We start from the raw sequence: 25,410 nt of genomic DNA on the forward strand, positions 1-25,410 counted from the left end.
CTACATGAAATTCGCACAGATATTTCAAAATTAAGTGTTTCCAAAAAGAACTCAATATTCATATGAAATATATTATCCTGCCCTACACCAAATCGTTCTCATCTCAGTAAATGGTAGCACTATCTACCTAATTACCCAAGCCAAAAATCTGAACATCTCCAATTCCCACTAAACCTATCTGCAAAATGTATTTAGAACCCATTCATCACTCCATTGCCATCATCATATTGCCTGGACTACTGAAAAAGCCTTTTAATTGCTCCCTTTGCTTCCACCATGTCTCCTTCTAATTCTCGGCCCAGACAGCAACTAAAGCCGGCCTACAAACTAAATCATTCGTGTCATTCAGTTGCTTAAATCCCTTAATTGGCCCTCAGAATAAAATTGAAACTCCTTACCACAGCTCACAGTCCTTGTGTGATACGGCCCCTTCCAGTCTCTCCAACCTCATTTTCATAACTTAGCCTCACCTCCCAAACCATTCATTAAGTCTTCTGGAGAGGACTTTCAAGATGGCGGAAGAGTACGACGCGGAGATCACCTTCCTCCCCACAAATACATCAGAAATACATCTACATGTGTAACAACACATACAGCACACCTACTGAATGCTGGCAGAAGACCTCAGACCTCCCAAAAGGCAAAAAACTCCCCACGTACCTAGGTAGGGCAAAAGAAAAAATAAAAAACAGAGACAAAAGAATAGGGACGGGACCTGTACCAGTGGGAGTGAGCTGTGAAGGCGTAAAGGTTTCCACACACTAGGAAGGCCCTTCGATGCCGGAGACTGCGGGTGGCGGAGGGGGAAAGCTTCGGAGCGGCAGAAGAGAGCACAGCAACAGGGGTGCAGAGGGCAAAGCAGAGAGATTCCCGCACGGAGGATCGGTGCCGACCAGCACTCATCAGCCTGAGAGGCTCGTCTGCTCACCCGCCAGGGTGGACGGGGCTGGGAGCTGAGGCGTGGGTTTTGGGGGTCAGACCCCAGGGAGAGGACTGGGATTGGCTGCGTGAACACAGCCTGAAGGGGGCTAGTGCTCCACAGCTAGCTGGGAGGGAGTCCGGAAAAAGGTCTGGAGCTGCCAAAGAAGCAAGAGACTTTTTCTTTCCTCCGTTTCCTGGTGCGCGAGGAGAGGGGATTAAGAGCGCTGCCTAAAAGAGCTCCAGAGACAGGTGCAAGCCGAGGCTATCAGCGCGGACCCCTGAGATCGGAGTGAAACGCTAAGGCTGCTGCTGCAGCTACCAAGAAGCCTGAGTGCAAGCACAGGTCACTATCCACACCTCCCCTCCCGGGACCCTGCGCAGCCCCCCAATGCCAGGGTCCCGTGATCCAGGGACAACTTCCCCGGGAGAACACACGGCGCGCCTCAGGCTGTTGCAACGTCACGCTGACCTCTGCCGCTGAAGGCTCGCCCCGCATTCCGTACCCCTCCCTCCCCCCAGCCTGAGTGGGCCAGAGCCCCCTAATCACCTGCTCCTTTAACCCCGCCTCTCTGGGCGGGAACAGATGCCCTCAGGCGACCTACATGCAGAGGCGGGGCCAATCCAAAACTGAACCCCAGGAGCTGTGCAAACAAAGAAGAAAAAGGGACATCTCTCCCAGCAGCCTCAGGAGCAGCAGATTAAATCTCCACAATCAACCAGATGTACCCTGCAACTGTGGAATACCTGAAGAGACAACGAATCATCCCAAATCGAGGCGGTGGACTTCGGGAGCAACGATATATATTTTTTCCTCTTTTTCTCTTTTTCCGTGTGGATGACAGGGTCTTCGTGCTCCGACCGGGTGTCAGGCCTGTGCCACTGAGGTGGGACAGCCGAGTTCAGGACACAGGTCCACCAGAGACCTCCCAGCTCCATGTAATATCAAACAGCGAAAATCTCCCAGAGATCTCCATCTCAACACCAACACCCAGCTCCACTCAACGACCAGCAAGCTACAGTGCTGGACACCCTATGCCAAACAACTAGCAAGACAGGAACACAACCCCACCCATTTGCAGAGAGGCTGCCTAAAATCATAATAAGGTCACAGACACCCCAAAACACACCACCAGACACAGACTTGCCCACCAGAAAGACAAGATCCAGCCTCATCCACCAGAAGACAGGCACTAGTTCCCTCCACCAGGAAACCTACACAACCCAATGAACCAACCTTAGCCACTGGGGACACACACCAAAAACAACGGGAACTACGAACCGGCAGGCTGTGAAAAGGAGACCCCAAACACAGTAAGTTAAGCAAAATGAGAAGACAGAGAACACACAGCAGATGAAGGAGGAAGCTAAAAACCCACCAGACCAAACAAATGAAGAGGAAATAGGCAGTCTACCAAAAAAAAATTCAGAATAATGATAGTAAAGATGAAACAAAATCTCGGAAACAGAATGGAGAAAATACAACAAAAATTAACAAGGACCTAGAAGAACTAAAGAGCAAACAAACAATGACGAACAACACAATAAATGAAATTTAAAACTCTCTAGAAGGAATCGATAGCAGAATAAGTGAGGAAGAAGAACGGATAAGTGACCTGGAAGATAAAAGAGTGGAAATAACTACTGCAGAGCAGAATAAAGAAAAAAGAATGAAAAGAATTGAGGACACTCTCAGAGACCTCTGGGACAACATTAAATGCACCAACATTTGAATTATAGGGGTCCCAGAAGAAGAATAGAAAAAGAAAGGGACTGAGAAAATATCTGAAGAGATTATAGTTGGAAACTTCCCTAATATGGGAAAGGAAATAGTTAATCAAGTCCAAGAAGCACACAGAGTCCCACACAGGATAAATCCAAGGAGAAACACACCAAGACACACATTAATCAAATTATCAAAAATTAAATACAAAGAAAAAATATTAAAAGCAGCAAGGGAAAAACAACAAATAATATACAAGGGAATCCCCATAAGGTAAACAGCTGATCTTTCAGCAGAAACTCTGCAAGCCAGAAGGGACTGGCAGGACATATTTAAAGTGATGAAAGGAAAAAACCTACAACAAAGACTACTCTACCCAGCAAGACTCTCATTCAGATTCGATGGAGATATTAAAACCTTTCCAGACAAGCAAAAGCTAAGAGAATTCAGCACCACCAAACCAGCTTTAAAACAAATGCTAAAGGAACTTCTCTAGGCAGGAAACACAAGAGAAGGAAAAGACCTACAAATCAAACCCAAAACAATTAAGAAAATGGTCATAGGAACATACATATAGATAATTACCTTAATGTAAATGGATTAAATGTTCCAACCAAAAGACACAGACTGGCTGAATGGATACAAAAACAAGACCCGTATATACGCTGTCTACGAGAGACCCACTTCAGACCTAGGGACACATACAGACTGAAAGTGAGGGGATGGAAAAAGATATTCCATGCAAATGGAAATCAAAAGAAAGCTGGAGTAGCAATTTTCATATCAGACAAAATAGACTTTAAAACAAAGACTATTACAAGAGACAAAGAAGGACACTACATAATGATCAAAAGATCAATCCAAGAAGAAAATATAACAATCGTAAATATTTATGCACCCATCATAGGAGCACCACAATACATAAGGCACATACTAACAGCTATAAAAGGGGAAATCAACAGTAACACAATCATAGTAGGGGTCATTAACACCCCACTTTCACCAATGGACAGATCATCCAAAATGAAAATAAATAAGGAAACACAAGCTTTAAATGATACATTAAACAAGATGGACTTAACTGATGTTTATAGGACATTCCATCCAAAAACAACAGAATAAACATTCTTCTCAAGTTCTCATGGAACATTCTCCAGGACAGATCATATCCTGGGTCACAAATCAAGCCTTGGTAAATTTAAGAAAACTGAAACCATATCAACTATCTTTTCCGACCACAATGCTATGAGACTAGATATCAGTTACAAGAAAAAATCTGTAAAAAATACAAACACATGGAGGCTAAACAATACACTACTTAATAACCAAGAGATCACTGAAGGAATCAAAGAGGAAACCAAAAAATACCTAGAAACACATGACAGTGAAAACACAACGACCCAAAACCTATGGGATACAGCAAAAGCAGTTCTAAGATGGAAAACAGTTCTAAGATGGAAGTTGATAGCAGTACAATCCTACCTGAAGAAACAAGAAATATCTCAAATAAACAACCTAACCTTACACATAAAGTAATTAGAGAAAGAAGAACAAAAAACCCCCAAAGTCAGCAGAAGGAAAGAAAGCATAAAGATCAGATGAGAAATAAATGAAAAAGAAATGACGGAAACAACACCAAAGATCAATAAAACTAAAAGCTGGTTCTTTGAAAAGATAAACAAAATTGATAAACCATTAGCCAGGCTCATCAAGAAAAAAAGGGAGAAAACTCAAATCAATAGAATTAGAAATGAAAAAGGAGAAATAACAACTGACACTGCAGAAATACAAAGGATCATGAGAGATTACTACAAGCAACTATATGCCAATAAAATGTACAACCTGGAAGAAATGGGCAAATTCTTAGAACAGCACACCTTCTGAGACTGAACTAGTAAGAAATAGAAAATATAAACAGACCAATCACAAGCACTTAAGTTGAAACTGTGATTTAAAATCTTCCAACAAACAAAAGTCCAGGACCAGATGGCTTCACAGTAGAATTCTATCAAACATTTAGAGAAGAGCTAACACCTATCCTTCTCAAACACTTCTGAAATATAGCAGAGGGAGGAACACTCCCAAACTCATTCTACGAGGTCACCATCACCCTCATACCAAAACCAGACAAAGATGTCACAAAGAAAGAAACTACAGGCCAATATCACTGATGAACACAGATGCAAAAATCCTCATCAAAATACTAGCAAACAGAATCCAACAGCACATTAAAAGGATCATACACCATGAACAAGCGGGGGTTTATCGCAGGCATGCAAGGATTCTTCAATATATACAAATCAATCAATGTGATACACCATATTAACAAACTGAAGAATAAAAACCAAATGATCATCTCAATACATGCAGAAAAAGCTTCTGACAAAATTCAACACCCATTTATGATAAAAACTCTCTAGAAAGTGGGCACAGAGGGAACCTAGCTCAATATAATAAAGGCCACATACAACAAACCCACAGCAAACATCATTCTCAATGGTGAATAACTGAAAGCATTTCCACTAAGAGCAGGAACAAGACAAGGATGTCCACTCTCACCAGTATTATTCAACATAGTTTTGGAAGTCCTAGCCATGACAATCAGAGAAGAAAAAAATTTAAAAGGAATACAAATTGGAAAAGAAGAAGTAAAACTGTCACTGTTTGCAGATGACATGATATATAGTAACCTAAATAACCATATTAACAAATTGAAGGAGAAAAACCATATGATCATCTCAATAGATGCAGAAAAAGCTTTCAACACCCATTTATGAAAAAAACCCTCCAGAAAGTAGGCACAGAGGGAACTTACCTCAACATAATAAAGGCCATATATGACAAACCCACAGCCAACATCATCCTCAGTGGTGAAAAATTGAAACCATTTCCACTAAGATCAGGAATAAGATAAGGTTGCCCACTCTCACCACTATTATTCAACATAGTTTTGGAAGCTTTAGCCATAGCAATCAGAGAAGAAAAAGAAATAAAAGGAATCCAAATTGGAAAAGAATAAGTAAAGCTGTCACTGTTTGCAGATGACATGATACTATACATACAGAATCCTAAAGATGCTACCAGAAAACTACTAGAGCTAATCAATGAATTTGGTAAAGTAGCAGAATACAAAATTAATGCACAGAAATCTCTTGCATTCCTATACACTAATGATGAAAAATCTGAAAGTGAAATTAAGGAAACACTTCCATTTACCACTGCAACAAAAAGAATAAAATACCTAGGGATAAACCTACCTAAGGAGACAAAAGACCTGTATGCAGAAAACTATAAGACACTGATGAAAGAAATTAAAGATGATACAGAAAGATGGAGAGATATACCATGTTCTTGGATTGGAAGAATCAACACTGTGAAAATGACTCTACTACCCAAAGCAATCTACAGATTCAATGCAATCCCTATCAAACTACCACTGGCATTTTTCACAGAACTAGAACAAAAAATTTCACAATTTGTATGGAAACACAAAAGACGCCAAATAGCCAAAGCAATCTTGAGGATGAGAAACGGAGCTGGAGGAATCAGGCTCCCTGATTTCGGACTATACTACAAAGCTACAGTAATCAAGACAGTATGGTACTGGTACAAAAACAGAAGTATAGATCAATGGAACAGGATAGAAAGCCCAGAGATAAACCCATGCACATATGGTCACCTTATTTTTTATAAAGGAGGCAAGAATATACAATGGAGAAAAGACAGTCTCTTCAATAAGTGGTGCTGGGAAAACTGAACAGCTACATGTAAAAGAATGAAATTAGAAGACTCCCTAACACCATACACAAAAATAAACTCAAACTGGATTAAAGAGCTAAATGTAAGGCCAGACCCTATCAAACTCTTAGAGGAAAACATAGGCAGAACACTCTATGACATAAATCACAGCAAGATCCTTTTGCACCCACCTCCTAGAGAAATGGAAATAAAAACAAAAATAAACAAAGACAAAAATAAACGAATGTGACCTACTGAAACTTCAAAGCTTTTGCACAGCAAAGGAAACCATAAACAAGACCAAAAGACAACCCTCAGAATGGGACAAAATATTTGCAGATGAAGCAACTGACAAAGGATTAATCTCCACAATTTACAAGCAGCTCATGCAGGTCAATATGAAAAAAACAAACAACCCAATCCAAAAATGGGCAGAAGACCTAAATAGACATTTCTCCAAAGAAGATATACAGATTGCCAACAAACATATGAAAGAATGCTCAACATCATTAATCATTAGAGAAATGCAAATCAAAACTACAATGAGATATTATCTCACACCAGTCAGAATGGCCATAATCGAAAAATCTACAAACAATAAATGCTGGAGAGGGTGTGGAGAAAAGGGAACACTCTTGCACTGCTGGTGGGAATGTGAATTGGTACAGCCACTATGGAGAACGGTATGGAGGTTCCTTAAAAAACTACAAATAGAACTACCATATGACCCAGCAATCCCACTACTGGGCATATACCCTGAGAAAACCATAATTCAAAAAGAGACATGTACCAAAATGTTCATTGCAGCTCTATTCACAATAGCCCGGAGCTGGAAACAACCTAAGTGTCCATCATCGGATGAATGGATAAAGAAGATGTGGCACATATATACAATGGAATATTACTCAGCCATAAAAAGAAACGAAACTGAGCTATTTGTAATGAGGTGGATAGACCTAGAGTCTGTCATACAGAGTGAAGTAAGTCAGAAAGAGAAAGACAAATACCGTATGCTAACACATATATACGGAATTTAAAAAAAAAAAAAAAAGTCATGAAGGACCTAGGGGCAAAACGGGAATAAAGACACAGACCTACTTGAGAATGGACTTGAGGATATGGGGAGGGGGAAGGGTAAGCTGTGACAAAGCGAAAGAGAGGCATGGACATATATACACTACCAAACGTAAGGTAGATAGATAGTGGGAAGCAGCCACAGAGCACAGGGAGATCAGCTCGGTGCTTTGTGACCGCCTGGAGGGGTGGGATGCGGAGGGTGGGAGGGAGGGAGATGCATGAGGGAAGGGATGTGGGAACAGATGTATATGTATGACTGACTCACTTTGTTATAAAGCAGAAACTAATTAAAAAAATTAAAAAAATAAAAATAAAATTAAAAAACAAAAACAAAAAAAAAAAAAAAGAAGCTGGTCTGTCACAAACTGTCTATCACATCATGGTGATGGTATGAACTAATTTAGAATATGGCATGTCAAACTGATGGATTTGGTATCCAGTTTGTTCATTCATTCATTCAATATTTACTGAATACCTGCTATATGCCTGGTACTATGCTGGATACTAGGGAGAGCATGATGACTAAGATAGAGATGGTTCTTGCCCTCAGGGTGCTTAAGGCCTGGCCAGGGAAACAGACATTAAGCAAACAGTTGCACAATTATTTAGTTAGACATATACCACACTCCTGGTCTCAGCTAATCGTCCATCCTGCTGGCTTCCAGTGTGATTCCTATACTACTAGGAATTGGAAAATTCCTCAAAGCCCATCCATAACAGACTCTTTCTAGATTAGCATCAGTGCCTTGAAATAAATACCACACACCTATTAGAGCCTTAGGATCTTTCAAGAAAAACCAACTAAGTGTCAGTGTTCAGATTTGCTGATGGGGTCAAAGTTAAACAAATCAGAGTCCAGAATAAGAAATCACTACATATGGGGGAGGGGAGGACACAAGCATTTCAGATCTTACTCCTGAGTCAGAGGATAAATCATCAACTTTTCCTAACTATAGTAATTGCTTCCTCCATATTTAAGTTTTGTGACATTATCAAAAAGCTTGCATCAAATTTTGTTTAAACATAAAATGATTTAACAGTCTATTTTGCTAGTTTTCTGACTTATATGAGGAAAAACTCCAAGACCATCTATGTATTAATTAAATTAGAAATAGTTCTATCAACTTTTATATTTTAAAAACATCTTACCATTATTTTTATTTATTTATTTTTTTGCGGTACGCGGGCCTCTCACTGTTGTGGCCTCTCCCGTTGCGGAGCACAGGCTCCAGACGCGCAGGCTCAGCGGCCATGGCTCACGGGCCCAGCCGCTCCGCAGCATGTGGGATCTTCCCGGACCGGGGCACAAACCCGTGTCCCCTGCATCGGCAGGCGGACTCTCAACCACGGCGCCACCAGGGAAGCCCCACATTTTACCATTATTAAAAGGCATCTCCTTATTTAAGATTTAGAAGACTTTTGATGTCTCAAGGAATACTTTAAATATGATTTTATTTTTTAGAAATCTGGTTTTAATTCTACATTCTCTTTTATTTTTTATAGTCCTACTGCAAATAAACAAAAAATTTTCTTCAACTTTCTCCATGTTCTGATTTCAATAGAAAAACATTAATACAGATGAGGAACAAACATTGACATGTTTATTTTTCTTTAAAACATCTGTCAAAAATAAAATATGCACTCCATTCTTACATTTATATGTATATAAATTAACCACAATAGTCTCTCTTTACTTTATACTTTACCTTTATAGCCCTCCTATCCTTAAACACACGCACACACGCATATACGCACAAACACAAACACCTTAGTTCTCTTCCCTTTACCAGTCTCCAGGCTATTTCCCCTTCCCTTCAATGCCAAATTTACCAGCCCACCACTTTATTTCCTGCACAATCTCTCTTAGCCTCTAATCTGGATTCTGTCCTGATTACTCTACCATAACTGTAATCTCTAGTCACCAATGATTTCCATGTTTATATAGGCCAAATAGGCTTTTCTCATTTCTAATTCTCAGTGAGCTCTGTGACACCCAATACTGCTGACCACCTGCTTTTTGAACTCTTCTTCCTTGACCTCCATGTTTTAAAATAAAACAAAGTTGATTTTTTTCCACTTTCATCTGTAGTACTATTCCAATTCTCCTTCTATATCTCTAATCATTGCCTCTGTGTTTCCCTGGTAGCTCTTATTCCTCCTACACTATTACTCTATGTAGCATGGTTCTTGGGATTTTTTTCCACAGGGCTTTATCTTTGGTCTTGCCCTCTTTGGAAAATGAACCTAAAGCAACTCAAACGATGTTTTGAACAGACAGATCAGTGGAATTAAATTCCAAGTTGAATATTCTGAAGGATAAGGCAGCATTTGGACATAAAAGTGCTAGAAAGGCAATATAGGGAAGTGGCCAGAAACACAGACTCTGGAGCCAGACTCTCAGTTAAATTCTGGCTCGGTGACTTCCAAACTATGTCACATTGGACAAATTAATTAACCTCTCTGTGCCTTAGGCTCCTTATCTGTAAAATGAGGACAATAATCATACCTACCTCAGGATTAAAGACTGGCATATTATAAGCGCTATAAAGATCATTATTAAGTAAATTATAAGACCACCATCTATTAAAAAATCAAACTCATTAATTTATAGGTCTACCTTGTAACTCAACATTTTGTTTTTGTTATGGTTGTTTTTCAAAACCCTTAAAATGTTCTAACTCCAACTGACTGAGAGTCACTCTAGTAACTTTAAAGAGTTTTAACACAATACTATAGATTTCTAAGAGGACAGTGTTCACACACAGAAACACATATACACACATATACCTACACACACACACACACACACGCACACACACACAAAGAGTTAGAAGAATACTATAAATTTCTAGAGCTAAAAGGAAAATGCAAATCTGCTCTAACTTTATCATTTTACAGATCAGGAAACTGAAGATAGGAGAGACAAGTGATTTGTCCAAAGTCAAATAGTAAGTGACAGAATTGGGGCTCGAATGCAGGTCACTAAGGCCTGTATCTATGAATTATTTAAAAAACATTTTTCCTCACATATTCATAATGTAAAGAAATATCTTTTCTTCGAATGCAGTTTTGCTTTCAGGAAATGTTTTCTTCCCTCATTATGAAAAATCTGAAATTTTATGAGAAGGAAACTATCAAAACTTTAAACTATCGATTATTAAACCCTACCTGAAGAATCAGGGTAACTTTAGATGTCTTTCTTTAGAAGTCATTCTATTCTATAGCTAAAAGTTTGTCCACATCAAAGTAGACTATATATTTTAAATTTTTTCATGGTTATTCAATATACAAAAGTAATTTTAAACATTCATTGAGAAAAATTTCCTTGTTTGTCTCTGCAAACCCCATCTCTACTAATCTTTTGAACAGTAGGACATAAAAAATAAGGTAAAAAAGGCACAAATAAACAGCAGTTTGAGCCCTAACATTTATTTAGGACTAGCCCTGCACAGTCTGCAGTACATAGCAACAGACCTTGTAGAAAGACAAAACAGAAGGAATAGACTTTATCCCTGCCCAGAGAAAGCATGCAACCTAAAAAAGGAGCTTAAACAAATGCATATGAAAAACACATTATAAAATAAAGACTACCAAATAGAGCACAAGAATAACGAACAGTTGGAAAATTATCCTGACTCAAATGGACTTGCCCACTATCTGAGAATTTTGAAGACTTCAAATAGTTCATGAGTTATAAGTTCTTTGTGCCCATGGCTATTCTACTTACAAGTCTAGTTACAGAGACTGTTGAACAATCATTTTTCAAACATAAAACAAGTTATATTATAGTATGCAATTGAAAAATCCAAATAACAGGTTGTTGGTTTTTTTTTTTTTTAATGTTAGCTAGGAATCTGTTACAGAGCCAAGGAACAAATGACTAAATCCCCTAAAACCACACAACAGTAACTCATATTTAACAAGGAGCTTGAGATCAAAAGTTTCTGATCTCAAGAATCCGGCATGCCATATACAGAATGCATAATAAAATGCATTTACACACGCACAAAAACCACTCTCCTCTATGAGAAGTTCTAGAGTACCAATCATTAAAATACTGTCTATTTTGGCTAAAGTACTTCCTTTTTAAGACACAGCAAAGATTTTTTTTCTCAAATGTTTTAAAAAGAAACCAGAAACTCTCAAAGCCTATTTATTCTATTCTCTTGGTTTGAAATCTGAAGCTATACTATAACCTTTCAGACCATTAAGTTATTCTTTACTATTATCAAAGTGTAACCTAATAAAGCACTTAATCTACAATCAGGTAATTAACAAACAAAATATTTTAATTGTTATGCAATAACTCCAGCAAAACTGTCCAGCAGATTTGGCAACAAAACATGGTTGGCTTTGGAGGAATAGAGTAATTTTGCTATTTAAATATTCTGCAATCTAAAATGCAGCATCAGAATGTAAAGGAAAAAAATCATTGTATTAAATTAGAACACTTCAATTACTGCCCTAGTTCTACTGCTTACCATTTTTCTGTCCTTAGAGAAGCTACTTAACCTCTCTGTGCCTCAATTTTTCCATCTGTAAAACAGGACTAGGAATACTTACTTTATTATATGTAAAGAACTAACAAGATGATATGTGTGAAAGGGGTTTGTAAACTATAATGGCCGTATATATTAAAGGTGTCTGTATTTGTATATAAATGAAAGAGAAAATGGATATATAATGTTACTGATGTAATCATTAAGTAAACTCAGGTTAAATGGATCCTCAGACAACTCTGTTCTATTTTTTACAATATGCCTAAGACCTGGATAAGAGTAAATCTCAAAGTAAGCTAACAATTATTTAGAAAAAGCCCTCTAAAAGAAGTTTTTGAAAAAGTCTCTTCTAAGATAAGACTTCTTTTTAATGCAAGTATCTTTCCAAACTCGTTTAGTCACATTTTTTTTTCCAGCCAGAGAAAGAATCTGGCTAAAAGGCCATGAAAGCAGAGATAAGAAAATGGCCAAACTCCAAGATTCATGTGCACACTCAAGTTGTGAAGTTCCAAAACAACAGAAGCTGTATCCTTTTGAAGTAGACTTTATAAACTAATTTCCTTTGATTTCTAAGGAAATTCCTCTTGCCTCTGAAGATTTTATATAAAGTTATATATACTAAACAAAAATTTCCAAGAAATACATAATATACATTAAGAAAATATGCCATTCTTCCAAGCATGTATTAGGTATTAATCTAGGCATTAATAGAAAATATCATTGCCATTCTGTGAAACTCTCTTTTATGGCCTTCCATGGGAATAAACCTTTGGCAAACCTTTTGAACCAATAACATCACCAGTCAACCTTTCTGCATTAATTAGCATCTTTCCTATTCTTTGTCCAAAGTTTCAAGTTTCTGGCTCATGCTGCTTGAATCTGTAGAGATACTAGACACCATCCCTTCTCCACAAAAGAAAGCAGTGAGGTCTAACAACAATCCACTCCAAAATGACTCTGCCAAATATTAAAAAAACGAGGATGCAAGTACCTCAAAGTTCTCCCTATTGACTATTAAACATTTCACAGTCAAACATTTCACCAAGGTGATTTTTTTTTAGCTCTAAAGCTTAGATTCAGAAACAAGCACAAAGCTGATGCATCTCTGGCTAGTACAACCATAAATAAAGAAGAGACAGGTCATCTCTAACTGAACTTTCTGCTGGACTTCAGCACCGTTTGTTACTTCTTAGATCAGGAAAATAGATTTAAATTTCTCCAAGCAAAACATGCAAATATACCCTTTAAATGATTATGGAAAACAATGAACTTCCATCACTGTGACTTCTCTTAGTGAACCACACCTAAAATTGTTCTGTTTAATAAGCACTGAGTGGCTAACATTGTGCTGAGTGTCAGGAGTGGTAATAAAAAAGCACGTGACACTTCCTGCCTTTCAGAGGCTTATGATACAGATGAGAAGACAAGCCTTTTAGATCAAACAACTAGGGAACAATACAAGAAAGAACTTTTTTTTTTTTAAAGCAGGTGTTGTGTGGCATAATAAACAGTTTATGAAGCTCTAAGGGCCCACCACAATCATTTGCTCAGAAGAGTGGCCCAGGCTGTTCCTTCTGCATAGTTGCTGGCTCACAAAGCAAAAGAATACATTTAATGAAATCAACCCTATTTCCCTGGTCACAAAAGAATGGACCACGGATCATGAGCCAAGGTTATCACAGCAATTCTACCCAACTATATATATAATCAGATCCTCTTTCTGCTTAGGGAGTCTGTATGAGCAATGTGTGAAAAAGACTAAAATGGAATTACTGGAGCTGCTGTTGAATCAGGAATGACAACAAGCCACTATTCCAATTTTCCATGAGGACAAGTGTACGTTCCAAGCTATGAAGCATAAGAGTTGGTTTATTAAATAATGGTATACTAAACAGTCAATAGCTACATCTACTTTTTTAGATATTAAAATATTTTGTTAAACACATGTCCAATTATACAATAAAACTACATGGTTTGCTTACTGGCTCTGTTAAGTCTGGTTTATACTAAGCAAAACCTTGAGGCATGAGAATCCCTATATTTCTTAATTTCTAATGTAATCGCACAGTGTCAATTACAATAATTTCTGTCAGTGAAATTAAGCGCCTAAATGAAAGAAAAAGTCTACATCTTTCTACACAAGAAATGATGCCATTTGCCTTTTTGATGAAACTGTTAGAATATTTTATATGGAAAAATGAAAAAAAAACTAAGCATGAGATCATTATGTCTTTCATTTTCATTTTAGCAAGAACAAAAAGAACAATCCGGGATTTAAGAATCAAATTCCTGTCCAATGACACTATTTATAGTCATGATGATAAAATTAACTTCCTTATCTCAACTGTTAAAACAAAATAAAGCAAGAAAGAAAAAGTGAAAAAGGATGCTGTCTCTCTCTAACTACTGTTATCTAGTTAAGTTCATGCTTATCCTTACTTCACCTTGATATAAAACACTAAGATATGATAAATCAGTAATTAGGAAATGAAAAACTCAAACAGAATGTGAAAGAGAGTCCTAACAGTTTTCTTACACATGAGACTGTTTATTCTAGAACATCAAAGGATTGGAGGGAGAGTCATAAATAATTTTCTAGTAGCACTTTTCACAGCAAACTAATGAGAAGTAGCTTTTACAAATGCAAGAAATGCAATGCATTTATTTAAAAAAAGAACACCATTCATCTTCCTTTGTAAAAAATACAGTCCCTTTAAGGCTAGGATAATTTTCTTCATAACAAATACTTGTTCTCTTCCCTAGAAAAATGCTACTAGTCATGAGGTCAATCTGTGGCTTGACAATTGCTACTTTTAATATATACTGTACTGTTTTAATCAAATAATAGAGAAATTATCCCAAACCTAAGAAAATGTATTCAGCTATTTCAGTGTTAAAAATATTCTTCTGTGGTAACTTCCATAACATATACTTCAACACATTCATTTTAACATCTATCAAGTCTCTTCTTCGTAGTGTTGGATCCCATCTTAAAAAGTTTACTCCCACCCCCCAACCCCTGCCAACTTTAAACATGATTGTGTCAACCCAAAGCTAATACTAAGCTCTGGTCAGCCAATACAGTTGGAGCCTTGCTGAAGCCCTGTTCTCAGCTGCCCCCTTGCTGCTGAAAATGAACTTGGAGGCTGGCACAGTACAGAAATATACCAGCTATGTCTGAGAGAATAGGCTGAACACAGGAAATTTTTGAGAAAAGGCAGAAATCATGAGATACCATCACTATAGTATTCCAAATCTCCTAACATATTTGATTAATAACTAAAAACACATGAAATGTTTGATTTCCCTAATCTTCAAGTGTCAAAGTTCTCTGGTCCAAAATTCTGAGCTGCTAGGTATTTATACCTTAGGAAGAGCACTGAGTTAACTGAGAATTTCAGTGACAGTGAGTGGTGACAATAATCAGAGAATGAATCGTTTATTGTTAGCATATGCTTATTTCTATCATACACTCTCTATGTTCTTTAAAAAAAAGACAAAGAAAAATAAAAACCTAGGATACAAACTACAAGGAATTCTAATTCATTCATATGTTACTGGTTTAACATACAGCACTGTAACCGAGATATTCATATGGCAACTCTATGCAGAATGTATTTTCATTTTAGAGGAAAAGCAGATGGAATGAAAGTAAGCTATGCATTTTTTCCCCATTTAGTCTCCCATTTGTAACATTCAAAAGTGCTCATATAAACATTTACTTTTGTATAAGCTAACTGATTATCTTACACATTCTTCACTAACAAGAGTAAATGCTTGATGAAGGACAGAGAAAAGAGGGATAGAAAGTCTCAGGAATATAGCCTAAAAAGACATTTTTATGTTTATACTTCTCCGTTGGTTATAAACAAACAAACAATATGTTGGTTATAAACAAAGAATAAAAATCAATAAGCAGCTTATATTTTCTAAATATTGCCTGGCATCAACTCCATGTTTCCTCTTCATAACGGTGAACAGCTCAAAATCAAGCTTGTATTATAGCACTTAGACTGTTCCACTCATACAATTTATTTTATATTGCTTCCTATCTCTCATATCTTTTTATCTTCCACAGCATTCAGCTCAGTGCCTCATATATAGCAGGTATTCAAAACTATTTCTTTTATTCTTTCAAAGTGAACTTACCCTTCGAAACGATACAACATAAAACGTGTCTCCCCTTCTGTGGATGGCTTCAAAAAAGTCTTGATAACTTCTGGGTGAAGCATAATACACCTGTAGCTCACTCCCTGAGTTCCTGCTGAAGTAAGAAAATGGCAAAGTGTTCTTTAACTAATAAATTTCTATCCTCTCAAACATGCTTCCCATTCTAAGGTAACATCAGAATTATAAGAATCTCTCTCAACCAAAATATTAGTAGTATTTTGGCAGCAATTTTTATAGTAACATTTTGAAAAGCTCAAGGTCAGGATATTTGTAAGATCCAACTCACTAAAGCCAAAACTCTCATTTCTGTATCAAGGCTCTAAAATGTACCAGTCAAGTGCATTGCAAAGCATGTAAAAAAAAATAGAAGTACCAGAAAATAGATTTCTGCATTGGTTTGCGTGATTTTAAAATTTTGGTAACATACATTAAGTCTGAGGAAAAGTTATCTTTCACCATTCTGTCAAATCTGTGAAGGCGCACTTGTCTATGAGGCTGTGTGAAAGGTGAAAAGCACTTAGGATTTGGAAACAAATACACCTGGCTCTGAATTCCTGCTCCACCTCTCAACTGGATATTCTTGGGGAAATCAATCTCTGAGGAACATCAGTTTCCTCATCAATAAAATTAGGGTAATCACATAAACCTTTCAGGACTGTTACTGGAGTCAGAGACGTCAATACTAAGCATGGGTCTCTTCCATGGGAGTCACTCAACAACTGCTAGCCATATAGATATTAAAAGTACCAAGTCAGTGCCTTGGTAAAATTATAACTAAAACTATAATACCTCAAAGCACATCTTATCCCAAAAGATATACTCAAATTATATTAATATAGTTCTTAATAATATTTTCAGGGTCTTTTATTGTTTAGCACAATAAGCTGATACCCAAAAGTTAGACTTAAAAAAATACTTCATTTTTCTTCAAAAAGAAAAATCATATATATTTCTTTCTTATATGTTCTTTTATGTCTTCAATCAAACTTATATTAACTTAAGAGGAGGGCAAAGATTGACCTAAAAGGAAATTATAACTGAGTCATAAGAACTTCCTTTGAAATAATTTCACGTGCTTAAGAGGACATCTCTGACTGTAATATTTTGAATATACAGTCAATTCTTATTATTTATGGTAGTTATAGTCCTATAAAGTCAGTACAAACACTGAATTAGCAAATACTGAACCATTCTCCTAAAGGAAATACAGGTTAGGTTCCTGTGAACGCTCAGTTACAGCATTTTTTTTCCCTGAATTTTTTAAATTTATTTTTTTATACAACAGGTGCTTATTACTCATAATTTTTATACACATCAGTGTATACATGTCAATGTATACAAACATCCATATGTTTGTCCTCTACATCTGTGTCTCAATTTCTGCCCTGCAAACTGATTCATCTGTACCATTTTTCTGGCTCCACATATATGCGTTAATATACAATATTTGTTTTTCTCTTTCTGACTTACTTCACTCTGTATGACAGTCTCTAGAGCCATCCACGTCTCAACAAATGACCCAATTTCATTCCTTTTTATGGCTGAGTAATATTCCATTGTATATATGTACCACAACTTCTTTATCCATTTGTCTGTCGATGGGCATTTAGGTTGCTTCCATGACCTGGCCATTGTAAATAGTGCTGCAATGAACATTGGGGTGCATATGTCTTTTTGCATTATGGATTTCTCTGGGTATATGCCCAGTACTGGCACTGCTGGGTCATATGGTAACTCTTCTTAGTTTCTGAAGGAACCTCCATACTGTTCTCCATAGTGGCTGTATCAATTTACATTCCCACCAACAGTGCAAGAGGGCTCCCTTTTCTCCACACCCTCTCCAGCATTTGTTGTTTATAGATTTTCTGGTGATGCCCATTCTTACTGGTGTGAGGTGATACCTCATTGTAGTTCTGATTTGCATTTCTCTAATAATTAGTGATGTTGAGCAGCTTTGCATGTGCTTCTTGGCCATCTGTATGTCTTCTTTGGAGAAATGCCTATTTAGGTCTTCTGCTCATTTTTGCATTCGGTTGTTTGTTTTTTTAATATTGAGCTGCATGAGCTGTTTATATATTTTGGAGATTAATCCTGGGTCCATTGATTCGTTTCAAAATATTTTCTCCCATTCTGAGGGTTGTCTTTTCGTCTTGTTTGTAGTTTCCTTTGCTAAGCAAAAGCTATTAAGTTTCATTAGGTCCATTTATTTTTGTTTTTATTTCCATTACTCTAGGAGGTGGATCAAAAAAGATCTTGCTGTGATTTATGTCAAAGAGTGTTCTTCCTATGTTTTCCTCTAAGAGTTGTATAGTGTCCAGTCTTACATTTAGGTCTCTAATCAATTTTGAGTTTATTTTTGTGTATGGTGTTAGGGAGTGTTCTAATTTCATTCTTTTACATGTAACTGTCCAGTTTTCCCAGCACCACTTATTGAAGAGACTGTATTTTCTCCACTGTATATCCTTGCCTCCTATGTCATAGATTAGTTGATCATAGGTGCATGGGTTTATCTCTGGGCTTTCCATCCTGTTCCATTGATCTATGTTTCTCTTTTTGTGCCAGTACCATATTGTGTTGATTACTGTAGCTTTGTAGTATAGTCTGAAGTCAGGGAGTCTGATTCCTCCAGCTCTGTATTTTTTCCCTCAAGACTGCTTTAGCTATTCGGGGACTTTCATGTCTCTGTACAAATTTTAAGACTTTTTGTTCTAGTTCTGTAAAAAATGCCATTGGTAATTTGATAGGGATTGCATTGAATCTGTAGCTTGCTTTGGGTAGTAGAGTCATTTTCACAATGTTGATTCTTCCAATCCAAGAACATGGTATATCTCTTCATCTTTTTGTATCATCTTTAATTTCTTTTATCAGTGTCTTATAGTTTTCTGCATACAGGTCTTTTGTCTCCCTAGGTAGGTTTATTCCTAGGTATTTTATTCTTTTTGCTGCAGTGGTAAATGGGAGTGTTTCCTTAATTTCTCTTTCAGATTTTTCATCATTAGTGTATAGGAATGCAAGAGATTTCTGTGCATTAATTTTGTATCCTGCAACTTTACCAAATTCATTGATTAGCTCCAGTAGTTTTCTGGGGGCATCTTTAGGATTCTCTATGTATAGTATCATGTCATCTGCAAACAGTGACAGTTTTACTTCTTCTTTTCCAATTTGTATTCCTTTTATTTCTTTTTCTTCTCTGATTGCCATGACTACAACTTCCAAAACTATGTTGAATAATAGTGGTGAGAGTGGACATCCTTGTCTTGTTCCTGCTCTTAGAGGAAATGCTTTCAGTTTTTCACCATTGAGAATGATGTTTGCTGTGGGATTGTCGTATATGGCCTTTATTATGTTGAGGTAGGTTCCCTCTATGCCCACTTTCTGGAGAGTTTTTCTCATAAATGGGTGTCAAATACTGTCAAAAGCTTTTTATGCATCTATTGAGATGATCATATGGTTTTTATTCTTCAATTTGTTAATATGGTGTATCACATTGATTGATTTGCATATATTGAAGAATCCTTGCATCCCTCGGATAAAGCCCACTTGATCATGGTATATGATCCTTTTAATGTGTTGTTGGGTTCTCTTTGCTACTATTTTGTTGAGGACTTTTGCATCTATATTCATCAGTGATATTGGTCTGTAATTTTCTTTTTTTTTTGTAGTATCTTTGTCTGGTTTTGGTATCAGGGTGATAGTGGCCTCATAGAATGAGTTTGGGAGTGTTCCTTCCTCTGCAATTTTTTGGAAGAGTTTGAGAAGGTTGGGTGTTAGCTCTTCTCTAAATGTTTGATAGAATTCTACTGTGAAGCCATCTGGTCCTGGACTTTTGTTTGTTGGACGATTTCTAATCACAGTTTCAATTTCATTACTTGTGATTGGTCTGTTCATATTTTCTATTTCTTCCTGGTTCAGTCTTGGAAGGTTATACCTTTTGAAGAATTTGTCCATTTCTTCCCGGTTGTCCATTTTTTTGGCATAGGGTTGCTTGTAGTAGTCTCTTAGGATGCTTTGTATTTCTGCGGTGTCTGTTGTAACCTCTCCTTTTTCATTTCTAATTATATTGATTTGAGTCCTCGCCCTCTTTTTCTTGATGAGTCTGGCTAATGGTTTATCAATTTTGTTTATCTTCTCAAAGAAGCAGCTTTTAGTTTTATTGATCTTTGCTATTGTTTTCTTTGTTTCTATTTCATTTATTCCTGCTCTGATCTTTATGATGTCTTTCCTTCTGCTAACTGTGGGTTTTGTTTGTTCTTCTTTCTCTAGTTCCTTTAGGTGTAAGGTTAGATCGTTTATTTGAGATTTCTCTTGTTTCTTCAGGTAGGCTTGTATATATAAACTTCCTTCTTAGAAGTGCTTTAGCTGCATCCCATAGGTTTTGGATCGTCATGTTTTCATTATCATTTGTGTCTAGGTATATTTTGATTTCCCCTTTGATTTCTTCAGTGATCTCTTGGTTATTTAGTAACATATTGTTTAGCCTCCATGTGTTGGTGCTTTTTACATTTTTTCCCCTGTAATTCATTTCTAATCTCATAGCGTTGTGATCAGAAAAGATGCTTGATATGATTTCAATTTTCTTAAATTTACTGAGACTTGATTTGTGACCCAAGATGTGATCTATCCTGGAGAATGTTCCATACGCACTTGAGAAGAAAGTGTAACCTGCTGTTTTTGGATGGAATGTCCTATAAATATCACTTAAGTCTATCTGGTCTATTGTGTCATTAAAGCTTCTGTTTCCTTATTTATTTTCATTTTGGATGATCTGTCCATTGGTGTAAGTGAGGTGTTAAAGTCCCCCACTATTAGTGTGTTGTTGTCAACTTCCTCTTTTATAGCTGTTAGCAGTTGCCTTATGTATTGAGGTGCTCCTATGTTGGGTGCATATATATTTATAATTGTTGAATCTTCTTCTTGGATTGATCCCTTGATCATTATGTAGTGTTGTTCCTTGTCTCTTGTAACATTCTTAAGTTAAAAGTCTATTTTATCTGATATGAGTATTGCTACTCCAGCTTTCTTTTGATTTCCATTTGCACAGAATATCTTTTTCCATCCCCTCACTTTCAGTCTGAATGTGTCCCTAGGTCTGAATTGGGTCTCTTGTAGACAGCATATATATGGGTCTTGTTTTTGTATCCATTCAGCGAGCCTGTGTCTTTTGGTTGGAGCATTTAATCCATTTACGTTTAAGGTAATTATCGATATGTATGTTCCTATGACCAGTTTCTTAGTTGTTTTGGGTTTGCTTTTGTAGGTCCTTTTCTTCTCTTGTGTTTCCCACTTAGAGAAGTTCCTGTAGCATTTGTTGTAGAGCTGGTTTGGTGGTGCTGAATTCTCTTAGCTTTTGCCTGTCTGTAAAGCTTTTGATTTCTCCATTGAACCTGAATGAGATCCTTGCCGGGTAGAGTAATCTTGGTTGTAGGTTCTTCCCTTTCATCACTGTAAGTATATCATGACACTCCCTTCTCACTCGTAGAGTTTCTGCTGAGAAATCAGCTGTTAACCTTATGGGAGTTCCCTTGTATGTTATTTGTCATTTTTCCCTTGCTGCTTTCAATAATTTTCTTTGTCTTTAACTTTTGCCAATTTGATTACTATGTGTCTCGGCATGTTTCTCCTTGGGTTTATCCTGTATGGGACTTGCTACGCTTCCTGGACTTGGATGGCTATTTCCTTTCCCATGTTAGGGAAGTTTTCGACTATAATCTCTTCAAATATTTTCTCGGGTCCTTTCTCTCTCTCTTCTCCTTCTGGGACCCCTATAATGCGAATGTTGTCGCATTTAATGTTATCCCAGAGGTCTCTTAGGCTGTCTTCATTCCTTTTCATCCTTTTTTCTTTATTCTGTTCCACAGCAGTGAATTCCACCATTCTGTCTTCCAGGTCACTTATCCGTTCTTCTGCCTCAGTTATTCTGCTATTGATTCCTTCTAGTGTAATTTTCATTTCAGTTATTGTATTGTTCACCTCTGTTTGTTTGTTCTTTAATTCTTCTAGATCTTTGTTAAACATTTCTTGCATCTTCTCGATCTTTGCCTCCATTCTTTCTCCGAGGTCCTGGATCATCTTCACTATCATTATTCTGAATTCTTTTTCTGGAAGGTTGCTTATCTCCATTTCGTTTAGTTGTTTTTCTGGGCTTTTATCTTGTTCCTTCATCTGGTACATAGCCCTCTGCCTTTTCATCTTGTCTATCTTTCTATGAATATGGTTTTTGTTCCACAGGCTGCAGGATTGTAGTTCTTCTTGCTTCTGCTGTCTGCCCTCTGGTGGATGAGGCTCTCTCAGTTACAGCATTTTCATCAACTGATCAATATATAATCCTGTTTTATGTGTTTCTATTTAAAGACACCTTCTTTAACAAATGCTGTGTTCACTCATTACCACTGAACTCACAGTCAATAGCACTATATCTCAGGCATGAATGAAGCTTATCTAACATGTGCATTTTCTCCACATGGCACAATACAGCTTTCTCAAGCTTATGAACACTAGGCAGCACTTCAGTACTATGCTTGGGGGCCATTTTAAAGGAAGAATTCACAAGCAAAAACCATAAAATGTGAAAAATATGGCACTAAATAGACCTCAAAATGGACAACCGTTTACAGTATGAGAGCTGAAACAGGAAGGCAAAGTATTCCTTTGTTAAACTTTTGGGAATGCAAATGACCATGAAAGCACTTTCAGTATTGATTTTGGGGGTAGAAATAAATTTTTGCAAGTAAGCGGATTCATAAATACAGAATATATGAATAAGGAAGGTCAACTATAATTCACTTTAAAACATTTTTTAAAGATTATTTTTTAAATAGCAGTTGCAGGTTCACAGCAAACTTGAGAGGAAGGTACAGAGATTAAAAACATTTTTAACTAATGAAGAAATAATATGAGTATATTTTTAAATATACACATAGTAAATGAATGAAATATTCTGTTTACAGAGAACTGTTAGTTTCTACATATATCTGAATTATCTATTTCTACAAGATAATGATGAGAACAAGTTTAAGATGGAAGAGAAGTGTGTATGTCAACCTTACTGAAATCCTAGGTATTTAAAATTCCTGGGACCTCCCTGGTGGTCCAGTGTTTAAGACTCCACGCTCCCAATGCAGGGGGCCCGGGTTCGATCCCTGGTCAGGGAACTACATCCCACATGCCACAACGAAGATCCCACATGCCACAACGAAGATCCCACATGCCACAACTAAGACCCGGAGCAGGTGAGTGAGTGAGTGAGTGGTGAGTGAGTAAGTGAGTGAGTGAATGAATGAATGAATGAAATAATAAAATTCCTTAGCCAAGAGCTTCTACACTTTCTTACCTGATACTAGTGGTTTCTGTGTATTGGACAGCCATGAGCTGAGAATTTGAGCCCTGTTCCAGAGCACCCTGAAAGAAAAAAAAATGGTTAGATGTCATATAATGTAATTATATGAAAAGCTTCCTATATTGACTCATTCTACATTTACTAAACTTCATTAAAGTATTCATAAAGTTTGTTTGGTTTTTTTTTTGGCTGCTTTGGGTCTTCGCTGCTGCACACAGGCTTTCTCTAGTTGCAGCAAGCGGGGGCTACTCTTTGTTACGGTGCATGGGCTTCTCACTGCGGTGGCTTCTCTTGTTGCGGAGCACAGGCTCTAGGCACACGGGCTTCAGCAGTTGTGGTGCACAAGCTCACTAGTTGTGGCGCACGGGCTTAGTTGCTCCACGGCATGTGGGATCTTCCCAGACCAGGGATCAAACCCGTGTCCCCTGCACTGGCAGGCAGATTCTTAACCATTGTGCCACTAGGGAAGTCCCCATAAAGTTGTTTTCATGAATATACTGACATATTAAGTTCACATAACTAAACACCAATATAGAAATTAGAACTCTTTTTGTCACATTCTGGGCTGAGAGATGTGTCTTACAGACAGTAAGACATTTAAAGCACTTCCCACAAAGATTAAAGAAATAGCTCAGGACTTCCCTGGTGGTGCAGTGGTTGAGAGTCCGCCTGCCGATGCAGGGGACACGGGTTTGTGCCCCGGTCCGGGAAGATCCCACATGCCGTGGAGCGGCTGGGCCCGTGAGCCATGGCTGCTGAGCCTGCGGGTCCGGAGCCTGTGCTCCGCAACGGGAGAGGCCACAACAGTGAGAGGCCTGCGTACCGCAAAAGAAAAAAAAAATAGCTCAAAAACTTAGTCCAAGTATCACAAGGTTTATGACCAAGTCATACAAGTATTACTGAACATATAACAACTTACGTTTTTCTAAAATAATTATTTTCCCAATGAAAATTTCCTGAAGTATGAAAGGTCCATAATGAAACTAGATCCTATTGTTTACTGAGTTAAACACAAAGATCTTCATGCCTAAATACACCTGTGGACTAATCCATCATTAAAGAGATCTCATCAATGATTCTTGGCCAGAGAACAGTCCAATCTGGAACCATTAGTGGTCCACATAGACTACACTGGAAACCTGTCTTCCACATAGCGCCTGCTTTGCACTATGCCTTCTTATATACCTCAGCAGCTTTGTAAGCTGATCTTCAAAAAAGTTTTATAAGAGTATCAGAGTTCAAGAGCACATTACCAATTATTATGTTAGGGTGACCTTATTATTACCCTGTCAAACAGTGACTTGAATAACTGTTTAATCTTAAGATTACTAGCATTTGTTCATTACTATATCCATCCATCCTTCCTTCAGCAATCAAACTTTCATAGAGTGCCTGCTACATGTACTGGTGCTACAAAATTTAACATTTGACTTTTGCCCTCTAGAAGCTTGCAGTTTAACTGGGAAGACAGATATGTAGAAATGATATAATGTGATGCTAAAATAGAAGAATATACAAAGGGTTAAGGGAAGAGAAGAGGGAACAATTTTGTTTGGTGGTAGATGGAACCAATATGCAGGGATGAATAGAGGGCTTCCAATTTCTGGCTCTGTAACAAGTCAAGGGTCTAATTTTATGAAAATCTAATGTCAGTCTTACATATAGTAAGTTTAAAAATGTGTTAAACAAAAATAAAAAGAGCACAGATAAAATGAAAAGAAAAACAAATATATTTAAATAATAAAATACTGTATTTATTGATATGCTTATCAAGTAAGTAGTAAATCAAGCCAAAATTAAACTACAGCTAGTGGATAAATATAACATTTAAAATAAACAGATTAAATAGCTGGTGAATTTTAAATAGCTGGTGATTTTGCTACTTTGGCACACATGAAATTAGCAGAGAAGTCTGAAAGAAGCCAGACTTCTTTCTCTAGGCTCAGAAA

The 25,410-nt window shown here is 37.2% G+C and overlaps 1 protein-coding gene across 4 annotated transcripts in view; it reads right to left on the minus strand.

Moving 5' to 3' along the window:
• ATF6 (activating transcription factor 6) overlaps nucleotides 1-25,410 on the minus strand; it is a 235,460-nt gene that overhangs the window by 110,489 nt on the left and 99,561 nt on the right. For 2 of the 4 annotated variants that reach the window (XM_081256539.1, XM_081256538.1), the window contains 2 exons: nucleotides 23,456-23,523; nucleotides 16,105-16,219 (listed from right to left, as the gene is read on the minus strand). In XM_081256539.1, coding sequence (XP_081112665.1) covers nucleotides 16,105-16,219; nucleotides 23,456-23,523 — 183 coding nt within the window. The remainder of the gene's footprint in view (nucleotides 1-16,104; nucleotides 16,220-23,455; nucleotides 23,524-25,410) is intronic. The other 2 variants (XM_081256537.1, XM_081256536.1) reach the window with 1 other exon arrangement.

Source organism: Mesoplodon bidens (genome assembly GCF_964165515.1).
Source record: "Mesoplodon bidens genome assembly, chromosome: 2".
Lineage (NCBI taxonomy): Eukaryota > Metazoa > Chordata > Mammalia > Artiodactyla > Ziphiidae > Mesoplodon > Mesoplodon bidens.